We start from the raw sequence: 18,684 nt of genomic DNA on the forward strand, positions 1-18,684 counted from the left end.
TAAAATAACGCAATGTTGATCGATATAGATATGCATATTGTTAAGGTATAGAGAGGATTTGGAAGAAGAAATAGTTTAAAATTTATTTACAGATTATTCAACTTTACATGTACGTTATTCTCTGAAGGACTCGATAACCTACTCGCCTGGTTGTTTATTTTCTTCTGATTACTTCTCATCACTTCTAACCGCTTTTAATCGCTTTGTCTCAACTGAGACCTGGATGTCCCCCAACGCTCGCATACACTTTCACACGTACAGTATAAATATACCATATATTTAACACATATATCTATAACCTACAAATTATTCGCAAAACTTTTAGATATCCTTCGTAAATTACTCGATCAGTCGCTTTGGTTTCGTAAATCTCCAAAATCCATGCTTCGTTCGTTCATTCATTACCGTCATAATATCTGTTGATCAAGCTAGTACGTACATACTGACCTACATCCGCTAGGTAAAGTTCTCTAAAATCAAGGAAACCCCATGGGTACAATAACCTCGAGTTACACAGGCAATTTCTTTCACGATTCATGCGTAGAAATCTCCGCTTTATGACTGCGATACAGCGCCGATAAAAAAATAGAAAAGAAGCAAAGGAGGCAGAAGTTCCCTTGATATTTCAACGACAATTTCATCGACGAGGAAATCACAGTATCTATTGGATACGTTGCTGAGAATGTTCTGTTCTGGCCGTAATTATTGCTGGTAGATACGTTATTATCATTGGTAGTATTGATGAAACAGCCCTAGCGGCGAAGCTACTTCAACGATTCAGCGGTTAAAACGTGGAAAAGTCACGCGATCGAACGCACGAACGGGCCGAGTTGAAACGAAACCTCTAGTTAACAGGTTCGATGCGTTAGTTTGCCCAGTTGCGTGTTCCCGCTTCTCGAAGTTGCGGTTACATTCTCGAATTTCGAGCACCGAAATAATTAGTCGATGTTCACGATTTTGTGGAAAAGCCAGGACTTTTCTAAGGAATACACGCCGTGAGTTTTTGCCTCTCGTGTTCTTTATGTATTTTATTTCTTTCCAAATATAAAACGCCACTCTCTAACTTATTTTCCTTTACGAATATAATCCCGTCAAAATTGTGATCGAAACAACAAGAACGTTAAGCAACAATTTTGTAATATCGTTCTCAATAAAAAGAAGATTCAAGACGATTGTTGCTTTCATAAAAAATTTGCATTCTTGAAACAAATTACAATATAATTTTTGAAACTATCTCTCTGAAAACTATCTATTGAAAAGATATTCGACAAAGTGATCCAAAAAATAATTTCATACTTAAAATATTGGAATCTAGTTATCCGATAATAATCCTCGCTCAACAATTTCAACGACTTGAACAATCTATCCCTCGAACACCAACGAACTAACTTCCATCAGAAACTTCTCTCCTCATGATATGTCGGAAAATATCCGTCAAATGGGAGTGAACAGCGTCGTTCCACGCAGTCGGCAAAGTGTCTTGCTGTTCCCATTAACCAACACTTGAACACACTAGGCTAGAATATGACAACAGGTGTGGCAATTTCGCAATTACCTTTCTTATCGTGGCTGAACGAATAATACTGGAATTACAATGCCGCTGAGCGAGAGCACCTACGGCGTTAAAAACAGACAGCGGGAAGCGCTAAAACCGGGCACGGAAGTTACGGGAAGAAGCGAGTGCCACGCGGCTAATAAACCTCTTTACTGCTGGTGACGAAGGGCGAGGAAAGGTGTGAGACGAGCAGAAACTTTATCTCGCGTGCTGTCGTGGAATTGGTTTTAATAAAAAGTGTGTTAGGGCGTTAGAAATAGTTACTTTTCAGCCGGGCCTGTGATTTCTCTGCCATTTTTTAGTTCTAAATTTTTTATCGACACTTTTAACATACTTCGTTTTAGGATAATTATTTAGAATAGGATACGTCTCATGTGTTTTGATAATCGAATAAAAGAGTAACGTGTCTAATCAGTATACGATTATTCTACTTATTTGATCTTACAGCGTCTTAATTTTTATTATTGGCTTACATCTTTGACTAACAATCTTAGAATAATTACATTTGCTGCGAATAGACAGTTAAGAATAACGCGTTTGACCAGTAACTATTCTACTTATGTGATCTTATATCCTTCTAATTTTTATTGCCTTACACGTTCGGTCGAAAATCTTGTATTTGTTGTGAATGTAAAGCGCTCAGAGATACGAAGAAGTATTACCATTACTTTGCTTTGTTGAAAGTCGCAAATACCGAGCTACTCGTGCGAAGGTTCGCGGGACAACAAAAAGTGTTATTCGCGGTGGAACGTTGATTGTTGGTGAGAAAGTGCGAAAACGTAGGTCTCGGCAGCTATCTGGGCTGGGAGCGAGCCCCGTTTAATCCGACCATAATTTCGCCATTAAAGTTAACAACGTCTCCAGGTCCCAGGCAGTTACGCGGCTCCTCCACTCGGTTGGCCGTCGTTGAATATAGAAATTTCGGTTAACCATAATTATAACGGCGCGACTGGAGAGTTTGGGTCGCGCTGACGATCCTCCGCGGCGCGGAAATTATTAATTCCCTCTCTCTCGAGCCCTCGCTCATCCTTCCGTAGGCGCTTATTTTCGTGGAGATTTGCTACGCGGACCGAATGCCGGAAGAGATACACGAACGACGTCGGAAGTCCCGTGAAGGCCCGAGGCCACGCGATTAACCTGCTTTCCAGGCTTTCCATCCTCGGTTCGTTCGAGTGACTTTTAAGCGTATTTACGTTTCCTTTCGATGGAGTCGATGGAGCCCGGGATTCGCTCGCTGAAAATTGGACGACGACACGGTTGCTGTTACAATTGCTTGAGGAAGGAGTGACATCGGGGAGCAGGAGGAGTATGGAAAGTGGAAAACGAATCGTGGAATAGTGGGATGGCTGTTTATCGAGCACGGTACAATTTAGCTTTTTGAATGTTTGATGTGCAGGATTTTAGTCCGGAAGGTACAGCGACTCGCGAAGGTATTCGAACATTTACTATCGGAAATGTTTATGAATATATTACGGGCGAAACTTTTTGAAATCTTACACAGTTTTTACTTTTCTGAGTTTGCGTTTTTCACAGTAATTATCGTTTTATAGAGTTCTGAATTATTTTCTCTTATCAAGAAATAGGTACTGTTATAAAATTTATATCGCGCGAACGAATTTATGACGAACATGAGAAAGATTGGCTTTGTTCAAAATTTCGAATATTATAGTATTTTTAATTTTCTTATCGCTACTCGTTTCTCTTAATGTGTGCAATATTAGCATTTTCTAAATTATTGCTAATATATGGAATATCGATGGAGTAATTTGGTAGTGCAATTTTTGAGAAAGTGGTTTTTCAAATAAAGTAGTTGACGTGAGAGATAGGCAAGAGATAATACTTAGACCTGGTAGAAACTGGATACTAAACTTATTTCTATGGGATAATACACTTCGAATTCCCCGAAGCGCTGTCCCAGGCCACTTGCGATAGAAGTTCACAGTAGTGCAATATTGCATGAACTAAGCCTTTGCGATAGTTAGTAAGAAATTAATTCGATCTTGCTTCAATCTAAAATTAATTCTGCCCTCGAGTAAGTCCTGCAAGAGCTAATATAAAATCGTAACTGGAATATCTGAGATTACAAACTGTTAAAATGTTACTTAAATACGTAATTATTAAATGTCAGTAGGTCAACAATATATTTCTTGCAATATTCTTTCGCATTCGTGTTTCAAAGCAAATTAGTAACAATACGGGTATCCTTCGAACTTATTTCAGAAATTTGGAACATCATATCGATAGTTTAAAACAGGCATCGGTATTTCCTAAAATATCCATTTCACGAAGCGTTCTATATTAGAAATAGCGTGGAAAAAATTCAAGAAATTATAGTATAATTAGACTGGATTAAGCTAAATTAGGCTATTCCAAATTTATATTTAGGATATTGCAACTGTAACGAGGTCAAATGGAAAATGCACGTGTCTGTTCAATAATTTATTAATATCAATCTACAGTATTAATCGAAGAAGTTCACTGGTTATCAATGTCGCAGTTATAACGATGTCTTTACCCATGGTTTTTTTTTTATTTTTTAACAAGTCGCTTCATCGTGTCATTCTTACGGAAGATAAATTATGTGATATTCATATTTAGAAAAACTAAAAATGGTCCTGTTCACGATTGATTATGTCCTTTATTATCTCTTAACTTCGTAATCATAGTTTGCTATTTAAAGAATGACAGGCTGAACATGTTAACAGTTACTATAAAGTCAATTCAGCTGAATAACAAAAGAGAATAAAATGAAAAACTGAAAAAAGGAAAGTTTCAAGTTCGATCTTCGGAACATACGGGAAATATTCTGAAACGGTGGCCGAGGAGGAAGTTGCGAACAGGTTTTGCGAAGATGTAAAAAGCATAATTAAAGTGAAATTACCGCGAGCGAAATAGAAAAGAAGCCATCCTCGTTCCGCTGTTTCGTTTAAATTCTTCGTCCTTTCGTTTTACTTCTTCTCCCTTTGGTTCCTCGCGTTCTCGTACACGCGCCAACCGTCTAGTCTGTGCATTCTGTAGAAACGTTTCATCGACAAGCGGTTCCTTCTTGCCTTCCGCCAAACGCTTCATTTCTCCTTCGATGTTTAACAGCGCTCGTTACGCTGCTACGTAAACGATGGCAAAAGCGGTTCGTCCCTCGTTGCGCAATTCGACGCAATTAAATAACTTTCTTTTTTGTCCCGGCGCTATACGAACTCTTATTTTTCGAACCTTTAACCATTCGATCGTTTAAAGGAACGTTTCCTTTATTTTAGGAACTAATTAAAAAAACAGAGCTGAATGGAAAATTGTTCAAGCGCACTTGTTTTCTCATCGGTGAAAATAATTTATTTCTAAGATTTATAGAAGAATTATATATTTATTGATGAGTTACGGATTCATTTTCTTGCCTTCAAACACTTTTCGAAGCAGAAAATTCGTGGCGTTCGTTGGAAAATGAACAGAGTGCACATAATACGCAAAAACGTATGAGATAGCCTTACCGTAGTATTTGTTACGATATTTAGTAGGTAAAACAAATTTGCGTCCACGTTCAGTTGTTTCAATTACATTCGTAAAAATATAAATTTGCGTAATTATCCGCACTGTATCCGTAACAAACCCGATGAACTCTATCGCGAATTAAGAGAACAAGGATGTGAAACGATCATGGCTCGCATCGAGATAGGACACGGTACAGAGAAGCATGGGAGATTGACAATGGCGAGAGGAGAGGGCGGAGATCAGGACAGGCCGAGAAAGTTTTCCAATTTGAGGCAATTAGTTTGCCCGTGCGGGGTTGGATGGCATGCATCCAGATAATCGAATATGGGTCACCGTCGGAAGTGGAATGAGTCGCGCTTTGGTCAGGCCGAGAGTCTGACGACTGTGGTGGCAAGAGCGGAAAGCTAGATAGAGAGAATGTTGGAGAAGGACATAGAGCAATAGAGCGAAGAGAAACGATGGAGGAGAAGAGAGAAGGTTTGACGTGCGCACGTGGACGAGGGTCGACTAGAAAACCGGGGCTCCAAGCAATAATTGTTCGAGGGAGAATCTCGAACTATTCGATACGCTTAGGGCATTAAAACGTTCGCCACGGATGGAACGCCGGATGATTTGCATATAGAAAAAACGACGAGCCCTGGCTCTCGACAGCACCGGCCGGCTGTTTCGAGGCGGAAAAAGTAATGAATATGGAAAGGGACGCGGTAATGCGGAAGATAAAGTGTTCCTCGTGGAATGAGAATTCAATTATGAGGACGTTGAGTGCTCCGAGACGAGACACTCTCGCTCGCTGAATTTTAAGCGATTTAACGATTACCGTTTCCGATCCGATCTCTCATCGCGTTTGCAGATTTCTAGCATTTCTTCTTTTTTTTTGTTTTGTTTTGTTTTTCTTTCTTTTTCTTTTCTCTGTATGGAGTGTATATGGCTGGATGCGAAGAGTGTCGGGTACTTTTTTCTGTTTTTTTGAATGAAAATTTGAAGGAGGTTTTTACGGTTGAATCAACGATCTCGTGCTCTTACGTTTAGGAATCCTATGTTGTTTTCTCAGAAGGCGTTTGAAATTTCATACGCTTGGAAAACGGGCGCTAGCTAGTCCGGTTTTTATTGTGTTTTTTCTGTGATTATCGAGCGCAGAGATTAAATGTTTTGCTGGTTTCTGAAACTATGGTCTGGCTTCCTTTCCTTATATTTAGATTCTGCGTCAACGTAGAGACGTTGAAAAATTTCCCGTTGTTCAACAAATATATCGTTATCACAGTATCAGAAACGCACCAATTTCGTCAAATTTCATGAAATATTGACATATTTGCGACTAAAACCTTGGAATTTCTTTCTACAATCAGAGTTTTGAAGAAGTAAGAATCTAATTGTATATGTAAATTAATTGAAAAAGATAGTAAACTGAAACGTAGTACGTCAATGTCAGCTTGTAACGAAGTAACACAGAATTATTACATAGCTGTATAATTTCTTGAAAGAAACTTTTCAAAGAAAATATCTCGTTTCAAGAGTTATAGTCTTACTGTCGATCGCATGCTTCAGTTTCAATTCTGAATCACCATTATCAATCGATTGATCGATCATTTCTCGACGCTAAGAAGTTCAATTGATCGATGCTCTTCGTTGCTTGATGGAACTTTAAAGTTCTCACCGATGTAGCAGAAGTTTCTAAAGACATACGGGTTAAGAAACTGGCAAATACCATGCATTAATTCACTGCATAACGTAAAATATATCCCTTTTCACGCTTCGGATATACAAATCTCTTAATTTATATTTTTAACTTCAAAATCATCGCTATTCTAATAACAAGTTTAACAAATAACAAATCAGGTTTATTATTTTCCAATTAGAACATCAATATATTATTCTAGTATTCTATTATTTGTTGTATATAAATGGCTCGTACATAACAGTTAAGCAATACATAGTGTGTTGCCGAGTTCCAAACACTTCGATAATAGTTGTGTTTCATTGCTTTACAGAATCCGAGGCCAGTTGGGACGAATGGTGGACCTACGACGGAATTTCAGGTAAGTCTTTAATCCACCTAAATCCGTCGGTAATTCAACTAACAGGGAAAGACTTCCAGAGTGCAAACTCATAAGATCTCAAAATATTAAGACCAAAGATTTATATCCTTATCTTTAATCTTCGCGTTAAACAAATATCACGATATAGTTAATTTTCATAAGTAACGAGTAAAATAGAAGTAAAAAGGAGATGTAGCATCTCTTTGATGAGAATCCCCTCCCCCTCCTCCTCCACCCAGTAACTAATATTACATCGCGCTGACTCTCTTGATTTTGGAAAATCTGATTTCCAAAGGAATTTCCATCAATTTTCCGAGTTGCCGGATAAAGTAATCGCCTGTGTAATTGCGAATCGATACCGATACCGGGCTGCTCAGAAAGAGAAATTAATCGGCACGAATTAATTTCCATTAATATTCGAGGATTTCACAATCGATTGCGTCAAGTTCGTCGAGTAACGTTCCGGTCTTTCGAGAACTCGACGGAATAATGAGATATCGGAAAGATTCCGCGTTAAAAATCACTCTTTCTCCGGTTGTCTATGGTAAGGCTAATATTGAAAAAGTTCTCTGACGAGCTGATACCTCCGGGACTATATTAAGAAGCTATGTTACGATAAATCGACATTTTATTTCTATGCAGAAGCTTACATACTTGTTTTATTTGTTCAATTTCTTTTTATATGAACGTCTGTCTTCCTTTCTTATTTTTATCATCTTTTAAGACACAATGGACTTGCTAATAATTCGATATATACATTGGTAATTCAAAGATTGCACATGAACTGTCGCATTTTATTTCTTATAAGCTAAATATTATGCTTTGCCTTTTATGTGTTTTCAAATTATTTTCAAAATTCTACCGCAGAGAAATAAATTATTCAACACAGATAATATAGTCCACTTGCGCGTTGTTAAAATTCATCATCCAATTAATCCATACCTAATTTCGATCATTCTCGAGGTAACAAGAAGGTTTCGGGATTTAAGTTGCCGGAGACAAGAAAAATTGATCAGTTTCCGTGATATACGGGGTTGGCGGCGACGCGCAGGTCTCCTAATTTTCTTAATTTTAAGTTACGACGCCATCGAGTGGCTCGTGGCGCCGGCACGAATTTTTTAATCTCGCCATGCCGCCGAGTTTTTATTAAAAATAAGACGGCCACCCGATAGGGTCGTGCGAGGCGCGAGAACCTCGAGTTTAGTGTTGTTCCGCCATGTGAGCCAGCTGCCACAAGAGATACAGTGCCGTATAACCTGGGTTAAGGCACGGTTCCTATAAAGCCTCGACCTGCCCCTTTCCGCATTTTCGCTTCGCTTCTCGGTCGAATTCCTTTTTATCGCGTGAACTTTCTCACGTTCGACCTTCGTCTCACTGTGTGTATATATATGTTTAGAGATTTCATTCGCGCTCTGATACTTCAAAGTATGGCTAAAGTGAGAATTCTGGCACAAATGCAACCTGATTTACGCTTCTACTTATTTGCTGTTCTTTCTCCTGGTTTTGGAATATTACATTTTTTGTGCTTCGAGCGAGCGTTCATTTTGCTTGCGGTGAAGCTTTATGCTGTTCAATCAAACTTTGTAGAACTCCGTGTTGTTGGTTCGATAAAAATCAATGTATCGTTCGAATGGTAAGTGTTTAGTCAAGTCATTAAAAAGAAATCCAATTTCCTGCAAGAATGGAAAGATTGTTTTGTAATTCTCAAGTTCGACTGAAAAATAGTTCTTGGGTGGATGTAATTTGTTTGAAAAAATATTCTTGATAGGATTATTTGGACTAGCTCTTCTAAGATGTTGGCGCTTATATTTGCTAGAGGCTCGACTTACCCAACTACTCCCTTTACCTACAGTAAGTCCTCGGCTATTAAATTTTTCAAGCTCAGAAAATTCGGTTTGTACGCCGCTATCGTCTTCCTTGAGCCCGGGCAACTGTCGTCTACAATGTTTGTCTCGAGAAACAAAGAATCCATACCGCTGGATTTTGTCATTGAATTTCACTGGCAGGCACCATCAGACCACTACAAGATCACAGTAGAGGATTCTGTGTGACTTATTACTGTCATCGATGGCTCAGGAGTGGATTTTTAGGGTGCACCAAGGTCTCATATCGCGGACAGATGGCTCGGCCGTTTTTACAACCAATAACGGACTCCCTCCGTAGATATGTATATATATATATATATATATATATATATATATATATACCTGTACCATCTTATGCTCGTCGATCTATACGTTCAACATATCCTTGATTTCATCCCGACTGTGGAGAAAAATATCGCCATATGTAGACTCTACTTTGTCGTTTCTCTTCGCTGCGTGTACTCAGTGATACAACGTTGGATGTAAAATGGCTCACGAAACCTATTTCAGCACTCATCATAGAAAACTTTTATATATATGTATGTATATTGTACGCGTTGTATAAAACATTTTGAAATAACAAGTATAATACAACATGAGTTGAAAGTATAATAAAAGAATATAGCAGAAGACAGTAACTCTGACAAATGATGCGACTTTAAATAACAAAACACAGCAACAACGAAGTTAAAAATAGACCCGCTAAATATTAAGATTTTTTAAATACCAAATAAAACATTTTTTTCAAGTATCAGGATGTATAACGGAACGTGGAAATACAGAAGAATTTTTTGAGAAAACGTGGAAAAGCAGAATGACAAACGAACTGCCGGACAGATATTCGACGTGGAATGCGCTGGGGAATGAAAAATTTTCAATGCTATGAAACTCCTCCAGGTGGCTTGGGATTAAGTCGGTCCCCATCGTGGTCGCGTGTTTCGCGTTGGTACGCAACTGGTAACCGTTGGCAAGCCTTGTGCAACATTTGAAGAGCACTTTTCCGGCTCTTGGAAGTACTATTTCGAAGTGAAAATGAAATTTCTGCCGCGAGACGACACTGCCTTCATTTACACTGTGACGTATGCCAGTAAGGGACTTAATGATACACTTGTTAAAATGCTCAGACGGTGCACCAGAGAGAGCATATCTTGCTTAATCCGCGAGCATAAGGGAGTTAATTAAGAATCTCTCGCTAAACGCCAATGGCTTTGAGAACTAGACACACGTTTATCTTGAAACATTGTTGTCAGTGTTTGACTACGCGTTTGAAGATTTGAGAATTATAGTGATGTAAGTCAGTCTAATTTTCATAAAATAAAGATTTCTGTATTTATTATTATAAAATATTTACTGTGACTCTTTAAGTCACGAGAACGTATCGCTTATATCGTTGTAAAGGTATAATTTAATTTATTATGAAGACGAAGGATGATATTTTTCAAGTTGAGATGAACGTGATTAAAGTCAAATTTTACAAATCTAGACTCACGCCAGTTTGATTTTCAGCTGGTTATTTGCGTCGAGCAGTATAAACTTATAAATTAAACTCACAACAAATACATTGTTTGAACCGATACTTTACCGATACTTTTACGTAAAATTTCGGAAATGTTCGATCGCTCTTATCAGCCGAATTTTATCCTATTCATCGGAAATCAAAATTCGAGTCAAGAATCAATTTTTCAACAAATCTGTGAAAAAGCATGCTACATCCGCGAAAAAAATTGCATCGAAACTAATTAAATTCAAAGCTGTAAAACAAAAAAATTGAAAAGTCGCAATTTCCAAAGTGAATATCGATACAATCAATTTTGGTCGTAACATCGATGCACGCAAATACATATATTCGGAGGGGGGAAAAAAACCCCGATAAAATTTCACAGTGAAAAATGTCTGTAATTTCGAGTGATTTCAAGGTAGTACGTATTTCATCACACCCTTTACATTCATTGATGAAAGAGGTCGATGGGATAGTAGGTCGAGGACTCTAAAAAACCGCGTAAAACAGAAACGAATATATCTATCCTCCTCGTTTGTTTCATTGACGTTTCACGAAAAGAAAGCGAGGTATCTACCATTGTGTCTGAATTCGCTGTCGTGTCGAAATCAGTTCTGTGTTCACCGCAGGGTCGTACAAGGCTAACAGGGCTACCCTTTGACCCAGACTTGAAGTCGTGCGTTCGACAATGCACTGGGGAAGGCAATCCGACACAAAGGGTCGTCGCAGGGGCGGATTCCTTTCATCGAATTTTCCGTAGCTACTTGACGTGGAGAGTACGGTTGACCTTGACGAACCTCGATAGAACAATCCTTCCGTTTGCAAATGAATCCACACAAATGGCCATTTTCAAGCGAAACGTTGAAATATCAAAGTGCAAATCCTACAAGGATTTATAGGATATTTCAAACAGGCTCTAGGAATGTTGGGCCTCGAGCATGTTCTCAATTAATATCGAAGTGTTTAATATTAAAATAAAATAATGTAATAATAGTTTCGTTGTAGATTGTAGCATATTAAATAATGTCTATTAAATATCTATCAATATGAAAATTGACGGTAAATAATCAAAGCAAGGGAAAAAGATAGGAATCTCCAATCTCTTTATCGAATCAAACGAACATTATACGAAGAGCGTGAAGTAAATAAAAATAATTGCACGTAAATAACGTCGTAGTAGCTCGTAATTTTCACTTTTCCACCTATTCCAATATTGTCGCGTGGTGATTCAGTACGAGGCCACGCGTTATACGTTCTCTTCGATTTCATCGCTTTTTTATCCACCACGTGGAATTAACGTGATGAACGTAATTAATATTTCCTCAGAACGTAAATATATATTTTTAAGAGATTTTAATAATTACACGTGGCCCACGCTACAGATCTACTTGCAATTTCGACGCTGGATTGTATTGTTATCGCAAAAGATTATTATCATAAAATTGTATTAACCGTCAGAAAGTTGAAGTTCCAGATAACAAACGATACATTTCTCTTCTGTCTATAAAACGATCCAAATGATATAGTCGTAAAATACTGTAAAACGATGAATTAGAAAATACGATAAGAATTCCATGAAAGCATTATTTCAATAATAATAATGTTATATCAGCATCGATAAAAAATATTAATAAACCAAGTCAAAAATATTTTAAAATTCAAACAAACATCACTCGGGACGCTTTAGAATTCATTTACCGAAATTGATTTGCTTGCTGTAACAATCTAGAACTAATTAAGTAAAATTAATAATATTAAGTAATCAATAATCTAAAATTAATAATTAAATAATTAAATAACAATCTAGAACCGAATCAGTAATTGTGCACATTATTGCGAATATATATTTTAATATTATTATTTATTATTATTCCCTGCCTTTCGGCTTTGGACGAACTTTCGGATTACATTTCTTACATTTATTGTATTGCACTCCTTGGCATATTCTTATCTCTAGTCGCTAAAACTAATGACTACAAACTATTGCAACTTATGACTACACATTATTGTCCTTTGGTCTTTTGCTTCCTTGCTGTGCTACCTTCTTGTCCTTCCTCCCCGTCATATATTTTAGTATATCGCGACAGTTAGTCAAATTTTTACAATCGATCGATTAATCAAAATATTCATCCCTGCTTTCTCGTTTGTTAGTTTATTCAAAGATTTAGGTGGTTTACCTGAATGATTTTCAGCTGACCTGTCGTTACTTCGCGTTACAATATCCCTTCGAAATAAGAAGAAAAAGAAGAAGAGGAGATCCTTGGAACGAAATGAAATTTTACCATCATAATGGCAGATCGTTTGGTTCGTGTCACTACCCTTATTCACCGAAAATGAATTTTTTCTTTTTCCCTTTTATTTTTCTTCTGTGTTTTTCCCCCACTTTCAAGTTATTCCAAAGCGGCGAACCACGAACATCTAAGCTCGCAGGCGGCCTTTTGGAACTTATTAAGCGAGCTCTTTATGAAACGGGCTTCGTTAAGGTGAAAACCGCATTGAAAGTGGAAGCGGCCGTGCTTTATTTTATAAATCCGAATGAAAGGCAACAATCTCACCCCTGTTATCCAACGAAACAGATAAATGTGCGTTGGCCTGGTTTCGATGACAAGATTGCCTGAGCGACGGTACGATAACATTGCCAGCCGTCGTCTCGCTGTTCGCGGATTAATAAATTTTAATCGCGGTGTCGCGTTAATTTCTATTCTATTCTGACAATAAAGCTCGCAGACGTATGAGAATTTTCGACCGATTGAATTTTTCAACGAATCGCGTTTGTTTGGAGAGAAGTGACTGGAACAAAGCTCTGAAGATTAATAAACTCTAATATCGATTTTAAGAATCGTAAGAATTGCGAAACGAACATTTCTACAGAGTTCGTCCTAGTTTAAAGTCCTCCGTGTAAATGACATTTATACCGTTATATTTTTGAACTGTTGTTGTGTATTTTAGTATCCGCGAGAGAATTTTCAAAAATATAAAAGAACTGTACCTAAGGAATTTCATATGGCTCCTGTAAAAATGTATCAATATCTTAAAGGGAATAGTGAGAATTGTGAGATCAGGTTAACATTTCAATGACATTTGACAGCGGTTGTGCAACATCTATTCTTTTCTCATACGATCGCGGCATTATGAATGTTTTATGCCGCGTATTCCACCGCTGTGGTGACATTAGGCCTTTCGTCCGTGCAGTTCCTGAATAATCTCCTTTGGAAAGCAACAACGTCACAGATAAATAAATAATTCGTTTCTCAAATAAGTTCTGAAATGTATCGACTGTTGCGTATTTTTAACGAGAACAATTAGGTTGATGCGATATTTATATCGTTGTCGTGTGATTTTATGTATCAGGGAAATTATATTATACTTATACACTTATGATTATACTCATATATACATATACTTATATCAGAATATATAGGATGAACTTTTTTCCTCTTAATTATTAATTCTTCAAAAATGAACCTGTTAACACAAATGGCGTTGATCAGTTTGCTTTCTGTCATTTCTATCTGTTCATTTTCTTTCTTTGTTTGTTAATTCGTAATAATCGACATTATGGTCATCTGTAACCATGAAAGATAAATATCCCTTTTAGCAAGATTTATCCGGTGACGCTACGAATACTAGTGACCATGGCAATATTATGCGAAATATGCACACCAAAACGTCGTTTCGAGGCAGAATGTGCAGAATTTCTGTAATTCAACAAACACAATGAAGACTGACCGCAGTTCCGCTTAGCTTTGCCGACGTCCCGCTGATAAATAATCGAATTTGTTACCGTATCTTTAACGCGGATCGCGTACCTGCTCAATTAAACGTACTTTAATCCGCGGATTATGGTTGCATTATCAACTGACATAGAGCGTTCTTGTTTCCGTGAATCGTCAAAAGTAAAGATATTACTTTAGAAAGGGAATTCACATCTGTGTAAATTGTCAAAAGAGAATATACACGAATTACTTATCTTTTCGAGATAGGACTGTTTTTGGACTGTGGAAAAATAATTTGATCTTTGTCAATGTTGAAACTCTACATCTGGTCTTTTTAGTTTTCTCAAGCACTGAAGCCATTGACAGCGTATAGACAAAAGACTGGGACGAAGGCAGACCATAGACAGTAGACAGGCGACGATGGCTTTGGGGTTTTCAGTTATAGGGTAACAACACTGCTAGCGTGCGGATCTGGACCAGCTCAAATTATATTCCTACTTGTACTTATACGTCTGTATTAAAATATATTTTCTACCTTACAATTTATCCACGCGTTTCTCTGTTTATACATCTAATAACCTCAACAGTCAATTATTAAATGATAACTCGTCATTGAATAAACGAAACATTCTATCTGACGTTTTTATAGAAAGAACATAATACTTTCATACTTCACCAGCATCCGATAGACATCGCGTTCACCGTTCGAAAATGAAGAGGACGAATCGCAGTTGCTTCCGAGGCGGCCTCGTAGTATTTTCCCACAGCTAGATGCATCAAGAGTTGCGAAAAACGAGAAAGTAGGACGAGTCTATGAATAATAGAAACGAATGAATATTCGAGCAACCGGGAATATTCGTAGCCAGAATGTATGAAATAAGGTGAACGCTTTCGAATAATCTCGCGAATCTGAACGGAACGCATTTTCTAATTCGATTCGGAGACTGAGATGCTCGGTTCATTCGGCCAGATTGCTGCAGTAGAATATTATTTTAGCAAGCGACATTACTTTTTAAAAGTAAGAATTATGTGTTTTCTGTGGAAGGTTCCATGGAATTCGCGTAAGTGCTTTGCGAAAATAGAATACCTTTGCGGCAGAAAGACGCGTAAATTTCAGTTCCGTTGACATTTCTTCGACGTGTGTTCCACATCTGTATATCTATTCATGTTTCATTAACATTCAAAACTGGGTTTTGCGTACAAAAAATTAACATTGTCAGTGGTACGAACGTCAAACATGATAAATTATTATTTTGCTCATTCAGAATAAAAAAAAAAACAAAAAGATTGTTAATCAAAATACACTTGTTTACATTAGATAGCAGAATGAAAGAAAAAAGTCAGTAATAAAAAAAAAACAAAGAATAATACTTCTATTTAATAGCCTGACCATGCATTGGCTTATTCCACTTAACCAACAAACGCTTATGTATTTAAGATCATTTCAAATAATCCTCTGCCATTTTTCTGGGCATACTTCGACTATTCTGACCACGTACTAGGTTACTCCACTCTACCAGCCATATCATCTTTTCAATTTCTTCAACAACAAATACACAAAAATCGCGTCAAATACTACTCGTCCAAGTAGAACGTACAGACCTATAAATATAGATGATCGATTTAGATGTGAACATTTCAAAAATTACTTAAACATATAGTGAATTATACTCCTCACATTATCAGGTAAAGATTTTAAATCTTAAGACTTAAAACAAGTCAATTGAAAATACATTTCGTAATATTCTCATTCTCAATTGTTTATGCATCTAAGGAAACACACAGAAAAATCAAAAGCATATCATTGTTCATGAAACAGAACATTGTTCCTTCTTTCTTACCAATGTCAACTAAACTTATCAAACTGCATCAAACAAGAAACCGTACCAAACTTATTTCCTTATCTCTTCGTCTCAAACACTTGGTCGTATTAATTCATCAGAAATACGGAAACAGAAAAAAAAAACACGAGAAACAAGACGAACTTAGAAAAGTCGTTTGCCGACCGGTTCGAAATCTGCGCGGGTGCATATTTGCCCTCTCGAGCGGTGGTAATGTATGCGTGCAATCCAGCCGGCTGCTGGATGAACCGGCACCAGGAGAGTTGGTTTTCCGGAAACGTATTCTATGCATACATGCATGTTCAACACCTGCGAAGCCCGGTCCGGCCAGGCAGGATGTTAAATTACGGCATTTAAATAATTTCATTTAATCTTTGCGCACGGACCAGGCTCTCGCTCCCCTGCGGCCCTTCCGTGCACCACGTCCTTGCGATTCCTGGTTCGACGGCCGAAATATTTTCTCGTGTAATTTCGCGGACCGCCGAAATAACCGCGGGAACTGGTACGGCCACCGACCGGCCACCGACCGGCCACCGGAAACGCCTTCCACATTCTCGTTATAGCCTGTTTCGTTTCACAGGGATCAGAGCTCGGTGAAACGATTTTCCCTGGCGACGAACAGCCAAAACCCACGAAACATTGATATCGTTCTCGGATCGTTTTACGTTTGTAGATAATCTCGGCTATCGTCTACGGAATTTAGGAAATTTTGAAAACTTCAAATAATTTATTGTGTTTTTTAAATAATTGTTCGTTACGTATCGCATACGCTAAACTCTCTTTTCAACTGGAAGGTACGAGAAACTTGAAATAGATTTCACAGTTATATTATTATATTATTATTATTATATATTTTTGTATATTTGTCAAAATAGTGCATTTAAGGATTGACGTACAAAATAAGATGCGAATTACAATTTCTTGCCTAACGAGAAAACAAAATCTCAGTTATGAGAGATTAATGGAATCTGAAGGAACCAATCGTCCAAAGTCAACAGTAAACATCTAAGAAACGAAGAATGTCTACTTAAAAATCCCATTTCTTCAATTCGCATCTTTCATCCGATCATCGCGCAGCTGATCTCTCTGAGCTGAAGAATTCTCTCTTAATCTTCCCTTTCGAAGTATCGTTATCTCTCTTCTATCTCGCGTCACTCGAAAACACCGGCGCGGATCGAGTATATTTAAAAATCTCCGGCTGATCCGGCCACGGTCGGCTTCGTTCTACTTTCCTCCACTGACGAGAACTTTGTCGAGCCTTAAGTCAGCACGACCGCATCCTCCGACCAGTGATAAAGATGGAAAGTGGCCGGGCATTTGCATGTTTATTCCGCTTCTTTAATTCCAGCTATCCTCTCGACGCGAGTCGACTAGCGCCTCCGTTTCCATCCGGAAAATACGTAGGAAGGAACAAGAGAAAAGAAAAGGTCTGTTTCACCAGCCTCTCTTTTCTTCGCCGATTCGCTAGTTTTCTTCTTTCCTTTTTCGAAGCTTGCGCGCCATCTGCCTTGCCTAGCAAGCTTCCCCAAAATTTATACGCGTATATTACGCCCGCTTTCCGTTTTCTCTCGCGTGAAAATTAACGAGCCTGCGGCGAAAACAGGAAGGAAAAAATGTCTGGCGCGATAGATGATGAAATAGTGAGGTTTTTTAGCGAACATTTATGAGACAATAGTTCGAGATATTTTATTTCACGAAGAAAATTTACAGTCAATTTTTTTCTATTAGAAAAGAGAGAACTTTATCCTAAATAATAATATTTAACATATGGGTCGCTATATGCTTCTATTTGTATGTATGAAACTTGCGGTCAATTTGCGTGCTGATTCGTATGATTGCATTGACTCTATCAGAAGTAACTATAGCGGATGGAGAATCCACTATAATTTTTATTTTTGCTCCACTCCTCCGTCGTCGTAGCCAGTCGTTGCCCTCACCAGTTGGAGGGTGGTGATGTCCATGAACTTCGCGATAGCCACATCACTTCTTCTCTATAGCGTGGTATTGTCGCTATTTGGCGCGTTTCGTCCCGGGACTACCGGTGGACTCGTCAGTAAGGCTATGTCCGATAGTCTCTGCCTTAGACGCAGAGGGAATCTCGCTATCTGCGGTATTTGTATTGTGACCCCGTATATTCGTCCGCTAGCGAGACAGACAGACTCGTTGTCGTCGTAGTAGCTCTCTGGTGTTGGCGGTTGGGTACCCGGATCGCCCGGGAGGTGTTACGACCGCGTTGATGTCCTCTACCTGTCGGCGTCCTGTTGTTACCTATTCGCCACATAACCAATCAGACCCGCATTTCTTTGCTTAACCATCTCATCGTCTCTGCATAATACATTCACTAAATTAAAGAAGTTTCCACCGAAAACCTTCCACCGAAAATGAGTCTACTAGCAGGTTCCGAATAAATCGTTCTCTTTTTTCTCTTTTCTTCTGTCTCTCTCTTTATTCTTTCTCCACAGCGCCATAGTAATATATGTTACGTATCTATAGCAATCGATATCAACTTGGACTCTTTCATTTTTGTTACTTTGAACCCGCTAATTTTCATTTCCTCGCACGCAACACGAACTTAACTCAAACGGTGCCATTTCCTAACTTAGATCTAACCCTATTCTTTTTCCACCCATTTAACAATTGTTGCAACGATCGGGGCATTAAACGTTGAAACACTGCCTAATAAAGGTGAA

At 38.2% G+C, this 18,684-nt stretch overlaps 1 protein-coding gene across 3 annotated transcripts in view; it reads left to right on the top strand.

The window, feature by feature from the left end:
• Positions 1 to 18,684, top strand: part of LOC122572986 (carbonic anhydrase-related protein 10) — a 228,753-nt gene that overhangs the window by 116,780 nt on the left and 93,289 nt on the right. For all 3 annotated transcript variants that reach the window (XM_043738787.1, XM_043738788.1, XM_043738789.1), the window contains exon 2: positions 7,027 to 7,074. In XM_043738787.1, the coding sequence (XP_043594722.1) occupies positions 7,027 to 7,074 (48 nt within the window). The remainder of the gene's footprint in view (positions 1 to 7,026; positions 7,075 to 18,684) is intronic.

The sequence above is a fragment of the Bombus pyrosoma genome, linkage group LG11 (assembly GCF_014825855.1).
Source record: "Bombus pyrosoma isolate SC7728 linkage group LG11, ASM1482585v1, whole genome shotgun sequence".
NCBI lineage: Eukaryota > Metazoa > Arthropoda > Insecta > Hymenoptera > Apidae > Bombus > Bombus pyrosoma.